Genomic DNA, 21,080 nt, shown 5'->3' with positions numbered 1-21,080 from the left:
GTCACTAAACTAGTGGTAAGTTTATGGTACAGTATTTGGCCTATTGCATTAAATAGATTGGACATGATTGTGTGAAATATCTGATCGCTGGGAAGGTCGGTGTCCTTTTAATGGTCGGAATATCCTTGCCTTCACATCACGAGCCATTAAGCTGTTTTGATTATATTCAGCGCTTGGCATCCCGCAATTCAACCTTGAGATCCTAAGTACATTTTGAACGAGTCGATTTATCAACTTTCAATCAGGTTTTGTTTTGTTCATTACGTTAGGTGCCTATAAGCTACGCACTTCTACACGAGAATTCCCAGCCAGCAGGGTCTGGTTTCCGTTCCTAATTTGGCAAAGTTTACTGATACAGAACTATAATGTCTGTCCTGTGCTGTGGGGAGATATTTATCTATATGGCCTCTCTGTCGGTTAGATTTTCAGCTGATTCTCGCGAGGAGAGGGGTTGGGAGTTCATCCAATGAGCATTGCAGCTTAGCGGTGTTGTGTCACCTTCGCCGCCTCACTTGCCATCACGTGTCTGACTGCAGCTGCATCCAGAGCAGCTTGCCGACGACATCCACAAATATGCCTCACACAATCCAATACACTCATGAGCTTGAGTGGTACGAGATCAGTTCCGTAAGCAGGTCGAAGCCAAAACTATGCGACTCCTCAACACGGAGACCAGGCAATTGGAGGAGCCGAATCCAGTTCCAAAATATGCTATTCTATCGCACACGTGGGGTAATGAGGAGATCACATTCAATGATCTGCAGAACGGGACAGCCGAAAGGTTCAAAGAAGGTTACTCGAAACTAGACGGATTTTGCAAGCGAGCCTCAGAGAATGGGTATGGTTATGTATGGATCGACACTTGCTGTATGTTGACTCTCGGGAGGTGCATCCTTCACGCGCCAGGACTGATGATTCTTGGACAGGCATTGATAAGAGCAGCAGTGCAGAACTCTCCGAGGCAATTAACTCGATGTTCTCATGGTACCAGGGGTCCGATGTCTGCTATATCTATCTCGACGACGTACCAACTGATGACGATGTGGTGCATCCCGCCTCCGCTTTCTGCAAGAGTCGGTGGTTCAATCGCGGATGGACGCTACAGGAACTAATTGCTTCTCGGAAACGACTATTCTTTTCAGCCTCATGGGACTTACTTAGGCCAAGCGTAACGAAGCTTGGTAAAGTTGGGAAACTAAGACAATCGGCGAGGGTGATGCGGGTGGTAGAAACCATAACAGGTATCCCGGTGTCGGTGATCGACCACAGTACCACCGTATTTCAATACAGTGTTGCGACGCGCATGTCCTGGGCATCCAAAAGGAAAACGACCAGAGTTGAAGATGAAGCATATTGCCTAATGGGGTTATTCCAGATCAACATGCCATTGATGTACGGTGAAGGGCCCCGTGCCATGCGTCGACTGCAGGAGGAAATAATCCGAAGTTCTACAGATCAGTCCATTCTGGCTTGGGGATATAATCATCGATACTCAAGCTGGCCCGGATATCTTGCTGCCTCAGTCAAAGACTTTGCGGACATCAACCCAATATTGGAGCCTAGAAACCCGTCGACATATGTAAGAGAAAGACAAGGCCGTTTAGCCACACACAGCACGGTAACCAACCAGGGGCTACATATAGCGATGCCAATCAAAGAGCTTTTTGGAGACCCCAAGACATATCTTGGTCTTCTGGATGCCTTTACACTGAACGGGAGGCAGTTCGCATTGCACCTTATTCCCACTGGACCGGAGTCAAATCTTTTTGCGCGCGCTCCCGGTTCTGCTGTTGTTACCATTGAAATGGGATTGGTAAACCATTGGGAATGGGAACGCAGACAAATTTACATACGCGACTTTGATTTGCAGGTTGATCATCTTTCACGGATGCATACAAGACTGGGCAGTTCTTGGCTGCCCTGGGACCTTGTGTTGAGTGGACCGGCATGGGAGGAGGAAGGATGGAAGTTGAGTAGTTGCTACCCGCCAACGGGATTTGAGCCGTACGCCTTTTCCTCGAAGAAGGGATATAGAGCACATACGTTGGGTGCGGTGGGCGAACCTTGTGGCCAGCTTGCCAATGTTGTCTTGATTTTCACCAATCAAAAACACTGCCTCTACTTACAACTAACCAGTGGTCAATCGCGTCCAAGTTGGATGAAACCAGTAAACACCAACTCGGCCAGTGTTTCAGTTCGGTTCAGAGGAGACGGGCCCGAAAACATGGTGGAAGGAGCTTTGTTCCGAGAGGATTACAGCGGAGAGCTTATGTTTGCTATGAAGAAGGCATTTGATGGCCATCGATGGACCACTATTAGCCACGATGATCAAACGCTGGTTGGGAGGTACATGTTCAACTGGGACCTCTCGATTTGGCCTTTACATAACACCGAAGTCGAGGTTACTTTAGTGCGAATGTTGAACTAACTGTCGGTCTCGGGGCCTTGGGGACTGGCTACTCTACAGGACGATCCTACGGCTCGGCGCACCACTCAAGGTGTGGCCTGGGTGAACACACAGTAGAGAAAGATACAAAAGCTTCCGCATAATCTATTAACACGAGTCAATAATTTGCTTGGACCAGTAGAGAAGGAAGACATTAAGATGTCCCCATCCTCTCCATGTTGCTGAACTATCCTCGATGGCTTGAATACCACTATGTTTAAGCGATAGTTGGAGGGGTGGGGCACTTCTTTCCCGTGTAGTCAAAACACTTGGTGAAGCCCGTCGCGCGATCAGTACTGATAATGTAGTCTGGCCACAGGATCAGTCAGGGTCATTAATTTTGAGCCAAGTCCACGGCTGGGAATATTCACCGGTGTCAATCTCAGCCGCTTCCCAGACTTGGACCCCGTTTGGATCTGTCCTGAGGAGACATTCACAAGTCATGACTGTGGGGTCATCTTCGTAGAACCCGCAGCCTTGACAATGTTCTCCAAAGTTTCCGCTGAGTTGGTTGGTGTGAGTAATGGGATTTGATCAAGTTAAAGCGTCATGGGTTGGTTCTAGGAGTTGAGACTTACTCTTTCTGGTAAATGAGTTTCTTATCAGCGCTAAGGCCGATGCAGTGATTGATATCAAGCCACCCGCAGACCCAGGGAGGTCCCATCGGCTGGTCAGTAGTACATTTGGTCTCTAGCCAGATTTCGGAACCTAAAGATTCAAGTAGCTCAATCTCTTCCTTGCAATCATCCTTGTAGTATGCACGGCAAATCTCTGCCCGCAGGAGACCAACAATAAGAATAATGGTGTTTACAGACTTCATGATGTATGAAAATGGTCAAGGAATCGTGTCCGTTCCCGTGGTCAGGATACTAGATCCAGGGGCAGAATGAGGAAGACAATAGGAACAAGAAAGCCGGATTTAAATAGAATATAGGAATTGTGAATCATAATGCATCCTGACTTTCCCCAGAGTGAACACACTTTCAACAAAAAACCTTCAGATGCTGTAGCCAATCTTGACCCCTGAACACTGTGCCTGGGAGGCAAGTAAACGATTTGTCGACACTGACGCTCTATCCTACACCATCCAAAATAGACAGCTAGCTCATTTACTATATATTGATTCACGGGCTGAAAATCTGGCAGTCAGTGCAGTAACCCAAACAGAGACTAATTTACACATTCTAGTACCACACTGCCAATTGCATCCAGCAAGAAAACCCCGGAATATAATAGATTCTCTAGCATGCCCATATAGTTCTCCCATAATCTAGGCGCTTCGTGTATCATTATATCTTCCCATTGAAGTCGCCACCTCTAGCTGGATAGTTTGCAAGTCGAATGGAACTTTGGCAGCACGACGTTTAGCGCCACCATCTCCGTTCACTAAGACTGAGCTAACTTTATTCATGTCGAAGTTTCCGCGAGTTACTTCGACTTCCGAGTATTTTCTGATCAAGAACAGCATATCTTCCAAGATACTAATATTTATGTCAGCTTTCTTGGATCCAAATAATATCGACTGGGCTTCCGTACTTCTCTCTGGTAGCGGTAGAACCTGGCCAAGCACTTGAGTGAGCCAAGGAGAACTTCAACGAGTAGAGCACATTGCGATCGTCCCATTGGTGTACCGGTTCGCTTGGCGGGAGATGCCTCAGGTACTGCTCAAAGTGTGCATCTCCAATCTTTATAACATCCCTCCGCCACATCCCTAGTTCGTATTCGTTGTGTGCGTACATGGCTGAGGCATCGTAGACCACTGGCTGGCCTCTATCGATGTCAACGCCCGTATTCTCATCCCACAAATCGCCATGGACAAGACACGGCTTCAAGATTAGGCCGTTTTCCTGCAGCGGCTCTAGGATCTGAGGAATGACGAGGGTTTTCAGAATGCTAAACGCTTCCTCGTATTCTCTCCAAGGACCATTGACGTTGATATCGATATCGAAGAAGGCGGTAATCAGACGTGTGAAGTACTTACACCAGGAGCCATCCCAATTGTTAGGTTGTATGTTCTTTCCATGGCACGTGGGCACGACAAACCCGAACTTTCCAGTCGGGGATTCGCTCTTCTGATGCATGTCGGCGAGTATTTGGCAGAATCGTTCGGGGTCCGGCAGCGCCATCTTCAAGTCAATATAGTCCATGATCAGGAAATACTCCTCGGAGCTTTCGAGCTTTCCCCAACCATATACTTTAGGTACGAAACCCGGGCTTACCCGGTCGATAGCCTGTAGCGAATTGAACTCGCCTTCCATCATGACGGCGCCGTGTTCCTGGGCTGTCTTGAGAAAATACTGCTTCGGAGTGCCATCAGCTAGCTCCGCCATGACTTTGCATGTCATTGTCCATGCTGAAGCACCCCATGGGACAGCCTTTGTGACTATGGTTCCTAACGGTAAGCCTGTAGTCCTTCGGTGAGATTTGTTAGAGGCACAGTTTGTTGCTTATAGAGACCCCATTTGGGGCGCTGAAACGGAAGATACCCACACTTTTCCACCGCTCTGTCAACCTCCAGGTCGTTACCAGCGCGCGTTAGTGTGTGTCGCTCCGAGGATTTCGTCATTACTACAATTTTGACTGTGGTTTTCACATCAAAAATTTGGTAGCGAAGGAACAAGATACGAATGCATCATCCACGAAAGTTCATTTGTTGCATCATATTTGTGAGTGCAGAGGAGCACATTCCAGAGCCTCAAGAATGCAAGGACATGTTTGCTGAACGGCGGGTCCAACCAACTCATGATATTAACCGTGAAAGGTGGCAAAAGCGGGGTGCTTATTGAATGTTGGCCAAGCTGTCATGAGTTCAAATATTTCGCGTGTGAGATCGTCCGAGAATATGAGCTCAGCCAACGCTCTGTGATAGATAAGAATGCCGGAACGGATCTGGGAGAATGCATTACGGACCCTTCATCGCTGACCGGAGAAATAATCCTTTGTAAGGTTGCAGTATCTTTCAGAACATGAATGATGACCCCAAATAATGAAAAATCTAATCAGGGTAAACCGTGGATACACGGAAGCCTCAGGCAACAAACCACTATACACAACAACCTCTTTAAGTCTATCAGCACATGATAAGAAATTGGGCACCCCTGCCTTTTAATGTATAGCGACGCTTCTTAGTTAGGCATCTTCTCGAAATGGAATATGCGCTCTTTTGAAAAAATGTCTTGGCGAGGTGACCTTCCTAGATAGGTAGGTTTTTATGCGGATAGGGTTACCATTTCGAGACCCATGTGGGACATGTGCCCCTCATCTAATATCTCCATCAAACCTTGCATATATCAAGAGCGTAACTGTCTGTTCTATGGAGTAGTATGGTAAGCTTATTGGTAAACATGCATTCAGTGGCTGCGCAAACAGCGTTCAATGTTGCATATTGACGTGTAGCCCCTGACTACCTATGCCATTTAATAAGCTTCCAGAAGTTATGCGTTCGAGCTCAATTGTTTATTTTGTTATCCTTGCAATCATAAGGAGTTCTGTTTCACCCATTTGCGGAATAGATTGCTCTCAAACTATTTCCAAGGACGGCTGGATTTAGGTCGCGTTGCTCACGTCTAACGATACCGACAAAGCAGATTTTGTCTCGAGTGATGCCAAGTCGAACCCAATATGTTGCCAGCATAATGTACCACAGAATCATCTTTCTCCTTTTAAAGGCGTCACTGGCTCATGCGCAGAGCTCTAGTGATAGTGGTCATTGGCCTACCGCTACAATAGATTCGGGTGTCATCATTGGCACAACCGCAGTATTACCTCTGGAAACAGGCGTAGTTCACAAGTTCCTCGGCGTTCCCTTTGCCTCTCCACCTGAGCGCTTCCGCCCATCAAGGCCGCCTCCACCATGGGAATCCCCATACAATGCTACCATAAAGTACAATCGCGCCTGTTACCAGAATTACATATATTCTGACGACACCCGAGAAAATTTGATGAATCTGGTCACTGGAGGCGCTCCACCGCCTGAGGAAAGCGAAGATTGTCTGACGCTTGATGTCTATGCTCCAGCGCCTGCGACAAACGAGACTAAGAAAGCTGTTCTCTTCTGGATATATGGGGGAAGCTACCGGACTGGGTCCAATTGTAATCCCAATTACGACGGATCCAGCTTTGCCGCCAACCAAGACGTAATCCTCGTCAGCCCGAACTATAGACTAAATGTGCACGGTTTTCCAGGTAACCCCGAGCTGAAGGCACCGGATCAGAACTTAGGGTAAGCCCCTCACAACTAAATTAATAACATGTTTCTCAATAGAACTGTTTAGGCTTCTTGACCTTCGTCTGGCTCTCGAATGGACTCGTCGCAATATCGCAGCGTTTGGTGGTGACGCCGACAAGATCACATTGATCGGTCAAAGCGCAGGTGCCGCCATTGTCGATATGTTCATTTCCGCACCGCCAGACCCATTGCCGTTTCGTGCAGCTATCATGGACTCTGGACAAGCGACGTACAATGGTGCAGCTGCTAGTCCTGGATGGGCATGGAACTCCCTAGCCGAGGTCGTCAACTGCACGGGCAATGCTATTCAGGTGTATAAATGCATGCGAGCGACGCCGGCGAAGACTCTCAAGAGAGCCTCTGAGAACCATGTGATTTGGTTCGGCCCACCAGTCCAGGACGGAGCCACCTGGAGCAAGTCACCTCGCCGGAATCGACTTAACTCGACAGAAGAAAACCCGCTCATGGCACGTGTTCCCATATTGATAGGCAGCAATCATGACGAGGGCGCCATCTATACGACCGGCGTGACCAGCGCCACAGCATTCCTACAATCGCACTACGGGCTAAGCCATGCCTCTGCGCAGGCTCTTTTAGCCTACTACCCAATTGTACCGGGTGGAAATATCACATCCGAAGAGGACCGCGCCACTGCGGTCATGAGCGAGTCCTCTTTTACATGCCCGTCCAGGTTCGTCTATGAGGACTCCACCACCGCTGGCATCCCGGCCTGGCGATACTTCTTCGACGCCAGCTTCGCTAATTCAGAGCTTGTTCCGGGGGCATACCACGCGTCTGAAATCCCACTTGTATTCGGTACCTATGATAGGGACAACGTGACGACATTTCAAATCCAGGTTAGCGCAGCGATGGAGAAGGCTTGGGCAGATTTTGCCAAGAACCCCAGTGAGGGCCCAGGTTGGGACATGGCTAAAGTCGCCGTATTTGGAGGGGGTGCAACGCCGGGGCAGGGCGATGACGGGCGGCCAGTAATGGAGCCAACTGACGTGAACTGGATGGATGCGAGATGCTTCTTGTATGAGCCGTGAACGTGGCATACCTCAGTCACGGCATACTGTCTGTTATTGATATCTCGGTGTGCTAATCTCCATCCGGATACCTTTTCATCTTTCCACGCAACTTGCTTGGTACACTTGTGGCTTGAAACCCATGAACACATTGGAAAAGACTTAAAAATATTAAACTGAACTAGTATATTAGTAGCTATTGAGATGGTTACCATCGTGCATACTTGTTCTTGTAGATAAGTCATAAATTTAAATATCACATCAATCGTTACAGTAATACTTCATAGCTGGTCTTAATGGCCATTGGCCCCATTGCTGGCACAGCAGCTGCCGTTGGTGCCGTTGGTGCCGTTAGTAAAAGCCAGCTTGCTAATCTTGTCCGTCGCATCGTATACTCCGGCATTGCCAGCCGCCACCTGGCTAGGTGTGCTGGCGTAGCTGGGCGGGACGTTCATGACGGGGTTGTTGCTGAAGAAGTTGCGCGGCTTCAGCAGTAGCGTGATGGGTTCCACAGGCATCACCGGGAAGTCCTCGGGCGACGGGATGTGAACAACGCCAAACGTGTGCCACAGAACAATGTCCGTGTTGTCGATGGACTCGGTGCCGTCGCCAATCCATTCTGGAAGACCAAGGGAGGGCTCTCCGGAGGTCTGGGGGACGTGGCGACCTGCAGGCCAAAGTTGGTCATCGCTGTCTGTTTGAGGTGTTAGTGCTGTGCTTGTTTCTTTCGTGTCAATCTGGCCACTTACACTTGGTGACCTGCACTGCGTGTCTTGCAAAGCCAGCCCGCTTCCACACCAATGAACCCTCTTTTGGCAGTAGCGGCGGCACCTCACGGCTGATTAGCTTGTACGATGCCGCCTTTCCGCTCACAGGGTGTGGCTTGTTGGTGTTGCAGATCTCCCAGGTCCTGACCGTCTTGCCTTCGTAGTCCGTCTTGGACTCGCCCGTTGTCGACAGCTTGGTTCGCTTTGCGTAGAAGGCATTACCGTAGAAGTTCTCTGGGCTGCCAACAGGTGCATCGGAGGGAACTGCATCCGAGACAAACACGGTGTTATTAGGTCCATCCACATTGGGATCTACACGGAGACAGAACAGGTGCTGGTGGTTGTGGGCGTTGACCCCGGGGTAAACTTGTGTGCCCCAGCCATGGGTGTCCTCGCCGGGATTCATGCTGTACGTGTTTAGGATGCCGGTAAGCTTGATCTCTGGCTGGATAGTTCCATCTTGCTATTGAGAGTATTAGTAAAGTGTAGTCTAGTTGATGGCGAATGACAAATCTTACGTGGAAAATCCACTGGATGGCGTATTCGTAGTTGGCGGCAGTGAAAACCTGCTGGATGATGAGCTTTCGCGCGCGAGTGACAATGCTCGACTCGTCGCGGAAATCCGTGTGCTTGAACAAGATGCCGGCGTCTTCTTCGTGGATGCAGATTGCATTCTTGATGGTCCTAATTCCCCCGTTTCTGGATGGGAACTCTGCGTCGAGATAGTGGATTGATCCCTTGCAGTCGCAGCCAAGCGACAAACTGTTGGTCATGTATCCAGCACCGTATTCGCCCAAGTCGAATGCATGCTTACGCTGGTGAGGGTGTTCTGGGTTTCCACTACTTGCGGTAAGCATCCAGACTAATGACTTTTCAAGGGTGCAACTTACTAAGGAACTACCATCTCGGCAAGCGACAAGCGGTAGAAGATAGGCCGAACGGTACCGTTCTCGTTATATGAGATGTTGTTGAGTACAATACCTTCCCTGTAGTTGAAACCAATGTGAAACTTCCAACTCTGCCACTCAATCTCCCGTCCAGTCATTTTGAATGATACGCCTTCGGGTTGTGTGATGTTGATGGGCTTCAGGTCCTGCCTGTAGCCGCCAGCTTTCTCAACTGCTGCTGGGTGATAGTTGATAGCTGGTGCTTTACTGAGCGGTCTGCGTACTTTCGGAATATCAATGGCGACGATTTCCTCCTTGTCTGCGTCGTAGATAGGGCAGAAGTCCAAGGGATACTGGTACTGGCAGTCATCCACATTGGGGCGGTAATACATCAGCGCCTGTTGCAGGCGGACCTTGTTTCCATGACGCTCATCGAAACCGATAGTCCAGGGATCACAGTAGACCTTGTGCATGTCCTCCTTAGGAATTCCACTGATTTCGCACTGCTCAATGACTTTGGGGTCTTTGCGACACACGTGCTCTACAGCCACCAGTTCCTCCATTGTGATCTGTTGATGGATTAGCCAAGGTCAGTGGTTCTTGGCATGCAGGTACGTACGATAGGCTGGAGGCCATCAAGAAGCTCCCATTTTGTAATCTTTCCGTCCTTCAAGTCAACTAAACCATCGTAGACCTTGCCCCCTTTGGCGATGACAACCACGTCTGCGATTCGTGTGGGCTTTGGCGCCGCTGTGTCTTCTAGCCACTTCGACATCTCCGCCTTGCGCGGCTCGTGGAGAGATACCACATTATAGAAGACATCGCCGTGGGCCTTCTTCACAATGTTGATCGCAGTCTCGATCTCACTCGAAGTGAGCGGATCCAGTGGATGCAACTCAGTTGTTGCGGAGACCATTTCGAGGCAATGAGATAGAATGTTATGACGATGCTGCTGCGATCTGCTGGGTTTATTTTCGTTAATGGTAATTGTCCCTGTTCATCATCAAAGGGGCAATAGGGGAAGCCATCGCCATCATATACACACGCTCGAGTGATGGGCCTGCCACATCCCGATTTGGAAAAGTTATCCGCCCAACCAACCACAGCGCACTACATACGCCAGGCCTCGATAAGATGCCATAGCTCTGCGCTGGCGCGTGTCATTGGTGTGTGTGAAGCTTTGCCCCTCTTCTCGTTAGTCTGCCCATTCCTAAGATCCCCTCAGATAGGAGATGGAGTATCCTCGACTGATAAGCATTATCCGGCCGACTGCCAGCCCCGCGCCCGGGATGCACGGCCAAAAGGACCCCGCTTAAGGCTTCTCCAGCCAGAATCATCTGTACGTAGGGACCGCTGTCACTTGGAGGCGCGGTTTGTTCCATCGGATAGCGGATGGATGTGGTGCCCTAATTGGAGCACTCAGTTCTCTTGACTGGAGTCAGTTGCGCGAGTTGAAATGCCGTTTTTAAGAACTGTTGAAAGGCAGAAAGCTTATTTACCCGATGTTGAGTCTGTGTCGAGGCCGCTTACGGGGCAAATGTACCCAAGGAAAAACATTCAGCGCAAAAGCGGCCCCGTACATTCAACAACATTACGGCTCAGCAGCACTCGACGATTTTCTAGCACTGATTTGTTCAGCTGTATTATGAAGTAAAATATAGATGTCATAGACACCCGCTTACGCCCATTCAAGAATAACGCTATCCCACATGAAACCTCTCCACTGAGTATATCTCGTCACTGTGAATCCTACGGTGTTTGTCCCTTCGTGAAGCACGCCGCTGTTGACCTCGTACTGGAAGAACCGCCATTCCCCGCTAGTCTTCCCTGAGCGATAAAGAGCTGGATCACTGGCAAGAGTGTCCTTGCTCCAAGTGGCGAGGTGCTGTCCATTGATATCAAGGTCAAGCGCGGCACTCTGCGAGTAGCCAGCTAACGAGATGCTCAAGACAGCGGTGCTGTTAGCATGGCTTGAGATATCGAGCGCACTCAATTCAAACTCGATCGTCCACGTTCCGATGAGCGACTGCGCGTAGTACCAATCCGACGCGTTCGAAACGCCGATTGTGTAAGTCAGGTTGGCTGGACTCTGGTCAGCAACCCCGTGCTGGTACGGAGGTCCACCGTTCGTAAAACCCAAAGCCTTCTTGTCAAAGTCTCCAATCTGAAAGATGGGTCGGCGTCCCTCTGGAATGGCCCAAGTCAGGGAACCAAGATCTAACTTCTTGACCTCGGAGATCGACACAGCGCTCCTTGAGAAGTTCGAGTAGACATCTGCCAAGACACCGCCGTTTGACCAGGCGTATAGAGCATAGTCACCAGTCCGAACATCCGCGAAGGAGAACTCCCCATTCTCATTAGCGTATGTCGTATAGTAGTAGTTGCTTCCCTGAACAAGCGGCCTCGTGGTGGCGTTGACATCGCCTAGGTAGACAGCTGCCCCGGAAGCCGGGCGACCATCCGAAAGCTTCAGCAAGCCAACCAACTCGCCGCGACTTTGATATGCAGTGTCGTTCAGCCAGGAGTATGGCCAGTTTTGGAGCTCGAGTTGTCGTTGTCTTTCAACATCTTCAACGGAACCATCATTCTAGCGGTTATGTCAGCAGCCTGCAGGCCTGATTGACGCTGATTGACGTACAAGATACCAAAGCCAGGGGCCCCATATTTTTCCCTTGGGTTGAGGTGTTGCGCTGCCTAGCCGGAAGTGCGATGTGTCCTGGACCACATTGAGCTGCACTGAGTCGCCCGTAGCTGACTCCCGATGGACCTGGATGGGACACTTAGATAAGTATGACTTGTAGGGAGTATTGAACCTTTACCGTCAACGTTTGACTCAATTGATTCGAGTTATAGTAATCTCTCCCCGGGTGGATGTACCACGAGCCCACCTTTGGGCCATAGATACCGTAGAAATCACGGTCTCGTACGTAATCAGAAAAGTCGTACTTGGTGATGAATGTGCCATCTGCCAGCTCCCACGTTTCATCCTGCACCTTGGTGGCGTTCGCATAGAGAGCGAAGTCGGGCAGCGGCTGATCTCTCAGGTACGTCCTCCCATTGAGGAACAGCTCCGGGTCAAGCCTCCAGAGGGTCCTGACAATACTCAAATCCGGGAGACCGCGATTCACAAGATACTGGTATGACCCGGCAAGACCGTCGAACACTACCCAGTGCAGGTCTCCAACGGTGGACGAGAAGCTAACGTCGATGAAGTCGTCTCCTTCGGCAGCTATAGTTGCAGACGTCCACTCGAAGTTCTTCTCTCCATCTGTGCAGCATTAGATGGTTCACGCATTCCAGGTCCACTTATCGCCTCACCGTAGCCCGCGTAATGCCCCACGGCAGAGCCGACAAGCTCTTGGCCCTTGTAGTATGCCTTGTTCGCATAGACTGAGCCTTGGGTTACATTCCACAAATCGTTCCCAAAGGTCCAAGTGCGCGCGTCAACCTGGGTCAAGAACCCCGTGCTTGCACTCGCGAGCTTCGCGCCGAGCACAGGGACGATGTAGCTGAACAGCTTCATCACGGCGGTGCTGAGACCTGGTACACACAAGTCGATTTGTAGCAGTGACGCCGGCGATTACACGCGAATTGCCCATTGCCCATGGCGCGCGACTACAAGTTTATATCATCTTGAGCAACAGATCATATCGACATTTGACGTTATTTTCAGATGCCTGGTTACAATTGCATGTATATCCACAGCGAATATCGCAATAGGTTATGATTTGAGGAAATACTCTGGCTTCCCAGTTGTTGTCGGTGGGACTTCGCATCATGATATCCCGTGCAGTGCTAGCGGCATCACGCAATACCGTTTTTCTATCACGTCTACCGGGCTACCCGGCGTAGAAATGGCCGCTGCCGTTCAAACGGCAAAAGAGAATTCGGCGAGCAGGAAGAGGGTGAAGTCATCGCAAGTTCGTGCAGTAACTATCATCGTGGACCGATCGTGAATCACCTGTGCCAAGGGTAACTTGGGGTCAATGAACACCTAAGCTTGTGCTGAAGAATCCAATTAGGACGCGCAACCACTGGCCGGCGCTTCGATGGCAGGCTAAACGGGGCCGTGCAGAGTGCTAAGGATACAGAAAGGGAAAGCGAAGATGCGCCACGTAATTAGCCTCTGTGACGACAAGCTGTTGCCACGAGTGACTGGACATGCAAAGCGCTTATCTAATGATTGCCTATGAATGAGCTGTCAAACATACGACGTAGGTCTGTCGTATGGTGGTTCATCCCACGAGGCAAACCTTGGTTGGCGACCACAGGCATTGGGCAGCTGGACCACGGGCGGTGCAGGAGAACAGCGGTAGGGGGCTCCACTGAATAGCCTAGGCCAAGCTCTCGGTTACCCCCTGGGCCAGGGTCGCGTCCACGGCGCCGGTTGGGGGATCCCTCAGTTCTGCGCACATGGGCCTTGCCTGTCGGGCTGTCGGGCTGGCTGCTGCTGCAGAATGGCGGGAATGGGCAGCGTCGCTGGAGGCGAAAGCTCGTCAAATCAGCATGAAGCGGCGCCCGCCGACAGGGCACATCAGACAAGGAGGGGTGTCTTACCGTCGAGTGTCAGCCTCAAGTGGGTGGGCCCGGGGCCGCTGACAGGGGCCGGGGCCCAATCAGCGTAAGCGCCCTGCCGGCGCCCATCTGATCGCTACATCAGATCATAGGACCTGAAGCATGATGGCTGTGTCGCCTCCGGGACGGATGAGACTGCACTTCGAAACGCGACATCAGTCGAACCTTCATAAGCCCCCGTGGCACCATGCCAGACCATTGGCTCTGGTAGTCCTCTTGCTCTCTTCTTTCCCTGCGTGAGTAGTTGACCTCTCCCGTTGTCAGTTGCCCTTCACATTCGCTTTCCGTTCGTGTGGCAGGCCACGGCGTTCAGATTTTATAATAATATCTTCGTTTCTTTCCCAATCTCCCCGGCTTCGCTCCACAAGAATGGCTGGCACCGCGTCGTACACACCATGGACCTGCTTGGTCCTGGTGCTCGCCCTCCTCAACATGTCCGTCTTGGCCGCGGCCATGAACGTCGACGCTGCTCTCGCGCCGCGACAGAGCCCCAATGCGAACGCCCTCATCTCGCCCATCTGCCAGAACTACGCACAGGTGGCTAACCGCTCCGTCGTGGGGCTGAACTCGACCTACCGTGCCGCGTTCCTCCGCTCTTCCCCGATGGGCACCGATGCCGCCTCTTCCATCCTCGACACCCAGTCGCCCAAGTTCATGGGTCTCATGATGGACGTCAACCTGAACCAGCAGTGCGGCAACCTGAGCGAGATCGCCTTTGCGGGTGCTGCGGCGAACTTCACCAACGGCATCGTGGCCGACTTCACCATCCTGGAAGCGCCAGGAATCGGCGTCACGGGACCTACGATGCCCCTGGTGATCATCGCCATCGTTCTTATCATGGGAGGAACTTTCATCAGTCTATAAAGCACAACATTCTTGGATTTATTCCGCGACTGTGCCTCTCGCGCGGGAGGGAAAGGGCGTGGGAGTTATTTCCCATCATGTCGTGGGGTTTACACCAGGCGAGCCCTGTCGGGTGCAACTGGAACTGGACTTAGAGTAGGGAGCCAAGGCCAAGGGACGGCTTTGGGCTGATGGGCAGCGGGCCAAGGGCTACATTTGGGGGGGCAATACCTGCGTGCTGCAATTACAGCATAAGCTTCAATCAATGAAATACGTGTGGATAATCCTCACAGGTTACTATACCAGAAATTTATATAAATCACCATGTAATCTTGTCAAGCCCGAGTCCTCGGTCATGTTGAATTATACTCCAAATGTAGTTCTGTCGCCAGCTAAATTCTCCGAATAGGCACAGTCTGCCTGGACGCCGCTAAGTCCGACCCCACCTGTCAACCCTCTTTCGGTGGCGACGATCTTCAACCGCACTATGGCGACTGGCAAATGACTTCATCCTGGCGCACCCGTGAAACCCCAATTCCACATTCAACTATGACCTGGGCGCAGCTTTGAGAGTGGTGGAGTACCGTCTTTTACGAAACCGCCATCATCGCTCGTTGTTGTAGGGGTCTGCGCCAGGCTACACGATGCGCAAAATTGAACAGTTTAGCGATGACGACTTGCCTCCACTTCTCCCATTGGAGGACAAGACAGAGCCTCTGACCAAGCGATCAAAGCGAACTGAGCGCGCCGAGAAGAAGAACAAGCTCAAGGCGAAAAAGCCCAAACCACAGCATCGCCACCTCCTGGATCTTCCGTATGAGCTGGTTCTGGGAATATTGCAGTTCTGTCGTCCGAGTGACATCTTCAACTTGGGCCGTGTGAGCAGGGAGTACCACACCGTCGTCACACAAGATGGCGACAGACTCGCGAAGGTCATATGCGACTTTCGATACGATTGCCTTCAGAGGTGCTTCCAGACGCCTGTTCTTCTGAAGGATGTCGACCCAGAGGTTTACCCGGCCTTGCACAGCATGGACCGATCAGAGCTGAAAATGGCCCTCAAAAGGCCTTATCAGCATGTCCAACCTCTGGACCCAAACCTGATCTGCACTTGTTTCATATGCATCCTCCGCTGGACCTGTCTTTGCATCATCCCCGATTTCGCGCACTGGCAGAACGACCTGGATGCCGGGGAACCAATTCCGATGATCCCTCGTGGGACACATCCAGAGTGGAACAAGGAACTTGTCGAGAAGCACGCGGCCATCGTCAGGAAAGCTCTCTACAGTCCCCTGTGGCATGCTCGCCTTTTGGAGGAACACCTCAAGTCTACGACTCGGTCCATCAGCCGTCACGCCGCGAACAAGGGAAACAAGCGGCGGAGGTTCCGAATGACGAAAGAGGATATCGACTCTGGAACAGATCAGTTTCTTGCGCGAAGCGGGCCCCCAACGGCGGATCTCCCCTTCATTCGAGACAACTACTACATGCTCGAGGCTTTCCTGCCTAATCGCGGGTGGAGTTCAGAAGGCAATCGGTGGAACTACGTGCCAAAAGAACAGCATGACACTGATTTGAACATTGCTGTTGCTTGGGCCAAATGGAGAGCACACAACAAAGCCAGGACGTAGTGTGCTTCATCTGACCCGCGTGTTCGTTGGCATAGCACACTTAACGTCATTCAATGACAATAAGTCCGATTGCCATCACCAGCGGATCTGTCCTCCGTTTCTGCTCCGCCCCCTTCTTCACCAGCTCAGACCTCATTGGATCTCTTGATGAAATATCTGCAGGAAAAGGTAGTGGCTTCGGGTTTGGAGTCGGCTCACCTCTATGTTAAGGTTAATCTTCCGTTTTGTTGTGGGGTCGATTGGCAACTTGATGACACAGCCCCAGGTAGTGCGTGTGATCATCACCATCAACGTCCGCTCTCTGCAGTTCGTCCCATAGCCAAACGATGTGGAATCTATGAGATTCGGATGGGCAGTCAGAGGCCCTTGCGTGCTGGCTAAGCTGGATTCAGTTACTGATTGGGATTAAACACAGGGCTTTCGAGGTAGAGGTCTGGCCCGCGCAGAATGCCGGTGCATTGGTTCTGTCAATGGTCATTGTTCCTAGCCAACGCGCTCTGAGAGGGTCCGTCGACCTTCCACTTTAGAAGTGATGCAATGGCTCTGATTTTCCGGAGCGGAACCATTACCAATTACAGCCATTGCGGCACTTCGAACGCAACTGCTCCGTGGACCATAACGTTTCGTGATATTATCCAGTTCTCCATTGGATGGAATCAGCTACCTGGAGGCGTTGAATAGAGGCGGTGTAATTTTAGAGATACATTCATGCTCCTTGAAGGCACCTAGAACATCATCTGTCTGCGCATTCAGCGCCGTGATCACACTGTCGTTGACTCTCCCGATGCTCGACTCAGATCTTCGCGATAGATAACACCCGTAGACATCTTTGTTGAGATGATCATTCAAGGATTCAGGTGCCCCCAGCAGGTCTTGTAGCGAGGAAGTGGACACCAATACGATGCATAATTTGAACCGGGTAGCCACGCTGCAAGCTGATACGGTATTGAAGGCTTTCTACTATCGCCGCCAGACATTCAGCAAGTACATCATTAGCTACAGCGGCCCTAGTCTACTGTCTAGCTCTGCGAACTTACCCATCTTTTACACCAGCTGGCTACCAACCATTGAGACAGATATTCGACGGCGGTGATGTTGCCACGGGCAAATTGATTATTGCCGTGATAGGCAAAGAGACTATTCAGTCTAATCAAAAATTGGGAACCGCTTCTTTCGTTCGTAATGGGTCGAAACACTATTGGCACCAACGACACGCTCCTTGAGTCCATGGCGAGCAATGCTCACGTATCAATGGGCCAAAGGCCATATAGCTTTCGCTTCCCGCAACATTTCCCAATGGAAACAAACCACTTAAATGTCACTAAAGCTCAATTTATGGGAAACACCGGGGAAATGAGTGTTTCAACAGAATTGATTTATACGTTCTGAACATGTAGAAGGGTGATGACTCGCAAAGCCCTAACTTCCTTGTTTTTCTCCCAGTTGCCAGAAAGCCTTCGTGTCATCACAGTTGCTATGACCATACTGGCCAGACATAAGTGCTGCATATCACAACATTTCAGTTCTTGAAAGCATTGACAATGAAGTCAACCGCTGGATCGATGTACTCTGGGCGGATATAAGTCAAGTGATAGTATGTGCATTCGCCACTTGTATTGCAGACCTGTAAGTACAAATCAGTTAGCCCGGGGAAGCAAACTTGTCACAGAGCCAGAGGCTGCATATACGTACCGGATCGCCAGTAGCGCACACTTGTCGAGCCTTTTCATTGAGCCCAGAAGGGAAACGACTGAGTGTGCTTCCTAATCGCTTATAACCATCGCCAAACATGACAAGAGACTTGATGCGAGGGTAGAGCGCCTTAGGGATCTCGTCTGCAGCTGCGTGCATTACCCCCGCGCCTTGAGAATACCCGACTAGGGCAAAGGTCTGGCTTGGGCAAGCGGCCGCCTGGGCTTTGAGCCGGTTGACGACGTCCTGTGATCCCTGGCGAGTACCAGTGATGACTGCTGAGCTTGCAGGATACTGCAAAGAGAGGTCATTAGATCAAACGCATTTTACACTCATTGCTTTGACTTGGATAAAGCTGAAACAGAGACTGGATCATGCTCACCTGAACTGGATACCCTCGGGCACCTGGCAACTTGGCGGTCACATTGCTAACGACAGGGTCGCCAACAATGATGCCAAACTTGCCACCGCCTGCTACGTAATCCGGCTCGCTAGTGCCACGAGCTCGAGCCCCATATTAGTTTGTGAAAAAAGACCCTGAGTCGAGCAAGGGGATACACACCAACGAGGATCTCATAGTCCGAGCATCCTTTGGGGATATTCTCGGGCTTGATAGGGACAGGATCGCCAATGGTAACGCCAGTATCCGGAATCTCAGGGCAGGTCTGACCGGTGACAAGGCCAATCAGCAGTAGGCCAAGTTGAAGAGTCCACTGGGTTTGCATGATGGAATGATTGACGAGCAATGCGTGGATATAGTATAGTGAAGTATGGTTGGGTTTCTCGATCTCAAATGACACTTTCTGGCTCGAGAAAATGCCCTCAATTTATAATCCCCATCTACAGCGCCTTGCCGAGGCTCATGTATCTGCGAAAAGCAAGCCATGAGACTGCGTTCGTGATGATTCGTTCTATTGCGCAGTAGTGCTGGTCTTCAGCGAAAGCGCGATGCCGAGGTCGCAAATGTTGCCTAATTCGACTCGGTCCATTTTACTCCCACGACGTACTATCAGCGTCCTTAGGGCCAGCTAAAGTTTGGTGCAGCTCACGGAGAGATTTCGTCCATCGAAAGAATCGTTGTCATTTCCTGCCGGCCAGGGCACTGAATATTTGAGCCTCGGTTGCTTCATCGAATATAATCGAAACTGCGAGTGAATGCTCAACATTCAGAACTCTTTAGGACTTGGTGTGCAACCTCTCAATGCGGGGTTGAAACAGTTTGTAGCCCCTTTTCGTATAGACTAGCAGTCTACAAGCTTGTGGGTGGTATGAAGGATTCTTATTCTCCGATATGCCAGGTCTTATTTTGACTAATTTTCTTAGTCTTGTCGGTTGAAGGCTGTGAAAAGTGCGGGTGAGGTGGCTTGTGTGATGCATGGATCAATGCCTAATAGGGGAAGCAACGCGAATTTTGAGGAGAACTCTTGGCGCGAAAACCTCATTCGTCATAACTATGTAAGTGAACAAAAGGAGAAAACAACGCTACTGTCGACTGCAAGCCGTCTCCTTCAACAGTCACCTATACAACCGCTATAAAACTACTCCATTCGCGCTGACATTAGTCGTGGTAGCCGTATACCCCACCAACTTCAGTCACTCAAGAAGTTTGGGCGTAGATGGTAGCGGAGCCGCTACTGTAGTAACCCTCAACTGCAACAATCTGATAGTCGTGAGTGCCTAGATTCATGCCCTTGCTAGCCCACGCATTGAAGTGGTTCTGCATGTTTACAGAGCCACCGACCCGCTTCGATGTTCGGACAGACCAGTACTGCGGGAAGGTCTTGGTTCCTTCAATGGAGGGAGCATTGTAACGCATGGACTTGTAGATGTTGTAAGTACCGCCGTCGCTTGTGACGGTACCCATCAGCGTGCCGCCTGATCCCGGATTGTCTGTTTAATGTTAGCGGCAGTGTTACATGTGCCTAAATGCCATTCGAAATGCTTACTATATGAAGAGTTAGCCATCATCGAGTTCGTGGAGCATCATTTTCTAGGGGCGCATTGAAAGACTTACCAGGTGCCGTATGACTCAACAACATAGTACTCAACCAAGGGGTTCTAAAAATAACCGAGTCAGATACTGAGAATCGTATAAAAGCGTGATATCAAAGCAGTATAGTTAGGTGGAAACTGGAAAGTGGCTGCATTTAAAGCCTGTGTGGTGGGCCTGGCGGTTACGTTATAAGAAGCGATCTCACCTTTGTCCAACCGTACATAGCAAGGTAGCTATTGCCGTTGGGCGAGTACGATCCTCCATAGTTGATAGTCCTGGATTTGGTCAGTTCTGTTATTCTGGCTTTACGACGATCATGCAGATCATGACCCACCTTCCAGAGCCTGGGTTCCAGCCCTTTCCGCCAACAAAGTTGCCGTCTCCGGACCATGAAACGTCGTATCTGCTACCACTTCCCATGGTGTAGGTCACCGAGTTGGGATGGTCTGTCCAGAAAGAGTAGTAGTACCCATTGTTGGTGCCCGTCGAGCTTGCCGTGCGCTCGACAAGACCCGCGGATCGTTCATCAAGGTCCTGCACATCAGTAATATTTGCTGGTAGAGCCAAAGCGCTCTGAACGTAAGCCGACGCGGCCAAAAGAACGGATGGAAAGAACTTCATCCTGAATGTGTTCTTGAGATGTGGTGGCGATGTATGGTGCTGCCGCCGTCAACAGTATAACTTGAAATCAGGATAAGCAGTGATATATCTTCGAAAAGCCTCAGTCATCTCCTTTCTCAGGCAGATCTTGGAAATCCGTATGTTCCATGCTCTAGCCATCTTAGTGCAAAATGTACAGGTAATGCCCAGAGGTAACAATGCAACGTTTGTGGCTGTCAATCCACCAATCACGGCTCTTGGATGGCACCAAAACCTCCGAAGTTCGCGTGTTCAACTTGTTGGAGGTTAGCGCACCAAGAACGCCAAGATAAAACGGAACTCCAAATCTAGATGCGGAGGCACATATCGTCCACGATGTCTGGGTCGGTC

General features: G+C 50.6%; 10 protein-coding genes across 10 annotated transcripts; 4 read left to right on the top strand and 6 right to left on the bottom strand.

The window, feature by feature from the left end:
* Window positions 1-650: 650 nt before the first annotated feature.
* Window positions 651-2,428, top strand: JN550_009010 (uncharacterized protein; the record flags this gene model as incomplete). Its single annotated transcript, XM_049321035.1, has 2 exons — window positions 651-867; window positions 927-2,428. The coding sequence occupies 2 exons, from the start codon at window positions 651-653 to the stop codon at window positions 2,426-2,428; spliced, it is 1,719 nt and encodes a 572-aa protein (XP_049169126.1).
* Window positions 2,429-2,663: 235 nt separating this feature from the next.
* Window positions 2,664-3,266, bottom strand: JN550_009009 (uncharacterized protein; the record flags this gene model as incomplete). The annotated part of the gene is made up of 3 exons (XM_049321034.1): window positions 2,664-2,755; window positions 2,818-2,948; window positions 3,025-3,266. 3 exons carry the CDS (start codon window positions 3,264-3,266, stop codon window positions 2,664-2,666), a joined length of 465 nt encoding a protein of 154 aa, XP_049169125.1.
* A 673-nt stretch (window positions 3,267-3,939) lies between these two features.
* Window positions 3,940-4,776, bottom strand: JN550_009008 (uncharacterized protein; the record flags this gene model as incomplete). Its single annotated transcript, XM_049321033.1, has 1 exon — window positions 3,940-4,776. The coding sequence occupies one exon, from the start codon at window positions 4,774-4,776 to the stop codon at window positions 3,940-3,942; it is 837 nt and encodes a 278-aa protein (XP_049169124.1).
* A 1,305-nt stretch (window positions 4,777-6,081) lies between these two features.
* JN550_009007 (uncharacterized protein) lies at window positions 6,082-7,723 on the top strand (the record flags this gene model as incomplete). The annotated part of the gene is made up of 2 exons (XM_049321032.1): window positions 6,082-6,668; window positions 6,721-7,723. The coding sequence occupies 2 exons, from the start codon at window positions 6,082-6,084 to the stop codon at window positions 7,721-7,723; spliced, it is 1,590 nt and encodes a 529-aa protein (XP_049169123.1).
* Window positions 7,724-7,995: 272 nt separating this feature from the next.
* Window positions 7,996-10,272, bottom strand: JN550_009006 (uncharacterized protein; the record flags this gene model as incomplete). Its single annotated transcript, XM_049321031.1, has 5 exons — window positions 7,996-8,396; window positions 8,452-8,932; window positions 8,988-9,309; window positions 9,360-9,925; window positions 9,976-10,272. 5 exons carry the CDS (start codon window positions 10,270-10,272, stop codon window positions 7,996-7,998), a joined length of 2,067 nt encoding a protein of 688 aa, XP_049169122.1.
* Window positions 10,273-11,034: 762 nt separating this feature from the next.
* Window positions 11,035-12,879, bottom strand: JN550_009005 (uncharacterized protein; the record flags this gene model as incomplete). The annotated part of the gene is made up of 4 exons (XM_049321030.1): window positions 11,035-11,943; window positions 11,995-12,123; window positions 12,176-12,624; window positions 12,675-12,879. The coding sequence occupies 4 exons, from the start codon at window positions 12,877-12,879 to the stop codon at window positions 11,035-11,037; spliced, it is 1,692 nt and encodes a 563-aa protein (XP_049169121.1).
* A 1,421-nt stretch (window positions 12,880-14,300) lies between these two features.
* JN550_009004 (uncharacterized protein) lies at window positions 14,301-14,795 on the top strand (the record flags this gene model as incomplete). The annotated part of the gene is made up of 1 exon (XM_049321029.1): window positions 14,301-14,795. The coding sequence occupies one exon, from the start codon at window positions 14,301-14,303 to the stop codon at window positions 14,793-14,795; it is 495 nt and encodes a 164-aa protein (XP_049169120.1).
* A 623-nt stretch (window positions 14,796-15,418) lies between these two features.
* Window positions 15,419-16,405, top strand: JN550_009003 (uncharacterized protein; the record flags this gene model as incomplete). The annotated part of the gene is made up of 1 exon (XM_049321028.1): window positions 15,419-16,405. One exon carries the CDS (start codon window positions 15,419-15,421, stop codon window positions 16,403-16,405), a length of 987 nt encoding a protein of 328 aa, XP_049169119.1.
* Window positions 16,406-17,924: 1,519 nt separating this feature from the next.
* On the bottom strand, window positions 17,925-18,822 carry JN550_009002 (uncharacterized protein; the record flags this gene model as incomplete). The annotated part of the gene is made up of 4 exons (XM_049321026.1): window positions 17,925-18,029; window positions 18,098-18,391; window positions 18,480-18,601; window positions 18,660-18,822. The coding sequence occupies 4 exons, from the start codon at window positions 18,820-18,822 to the stop codon at window positions 17,925-17,927; spliced, it is 684 nt and encodes a 227-aa protein (XP_049169118.1).
* An 872-nt stretch (window positions 18,823-19,694) lies between these two features.
* JN550_009001 (uncharacterized protein) lies at window positions 19,695-20,711 on the bottom strand (the record flags this gene model as incomplete). Its single annotated transcript, XM_049321025.1, has 5 exons — window positions 19,695-19,972; window positions 20,014-20,042; window positions 20,112-20,155; window positions 20,296-20,365; window positions 20,425-20,711. The coding sequence occupies 5 exons, from the start codon at window positions 20,709-20,711 to the stop codon at window positions 19,695-19,697; spliced, it is 708 nt and encodes a 235-aa protein (XP_049169117.1).
* Window positions 20,712-21,080: the final 369 nt, after the last annotated feature.

The sequence above is a fragment of the Neoarthrinium moseri genome (genome assembly GCF_022829205.1).
Source record: "Neoarthrinium moseri strain CBS 164.80 chromosome Unknown scaffold39_Wmoseri_CBS_16480, whole genome shotgun sequence".
Taxonomy (NCBI): domain Eukaryota; kingdom Fungi; phylum Ascomycota; class Sordariomycetes; order Amphisphaeriales; family Apiosporaceae; genus Neoarthrinium; species Neoarthrinium moseri.
Note: the sequence above shows the minus strand (reverse complement) of the source record. Positions and strands in the feature narration are given on the sequence as shown.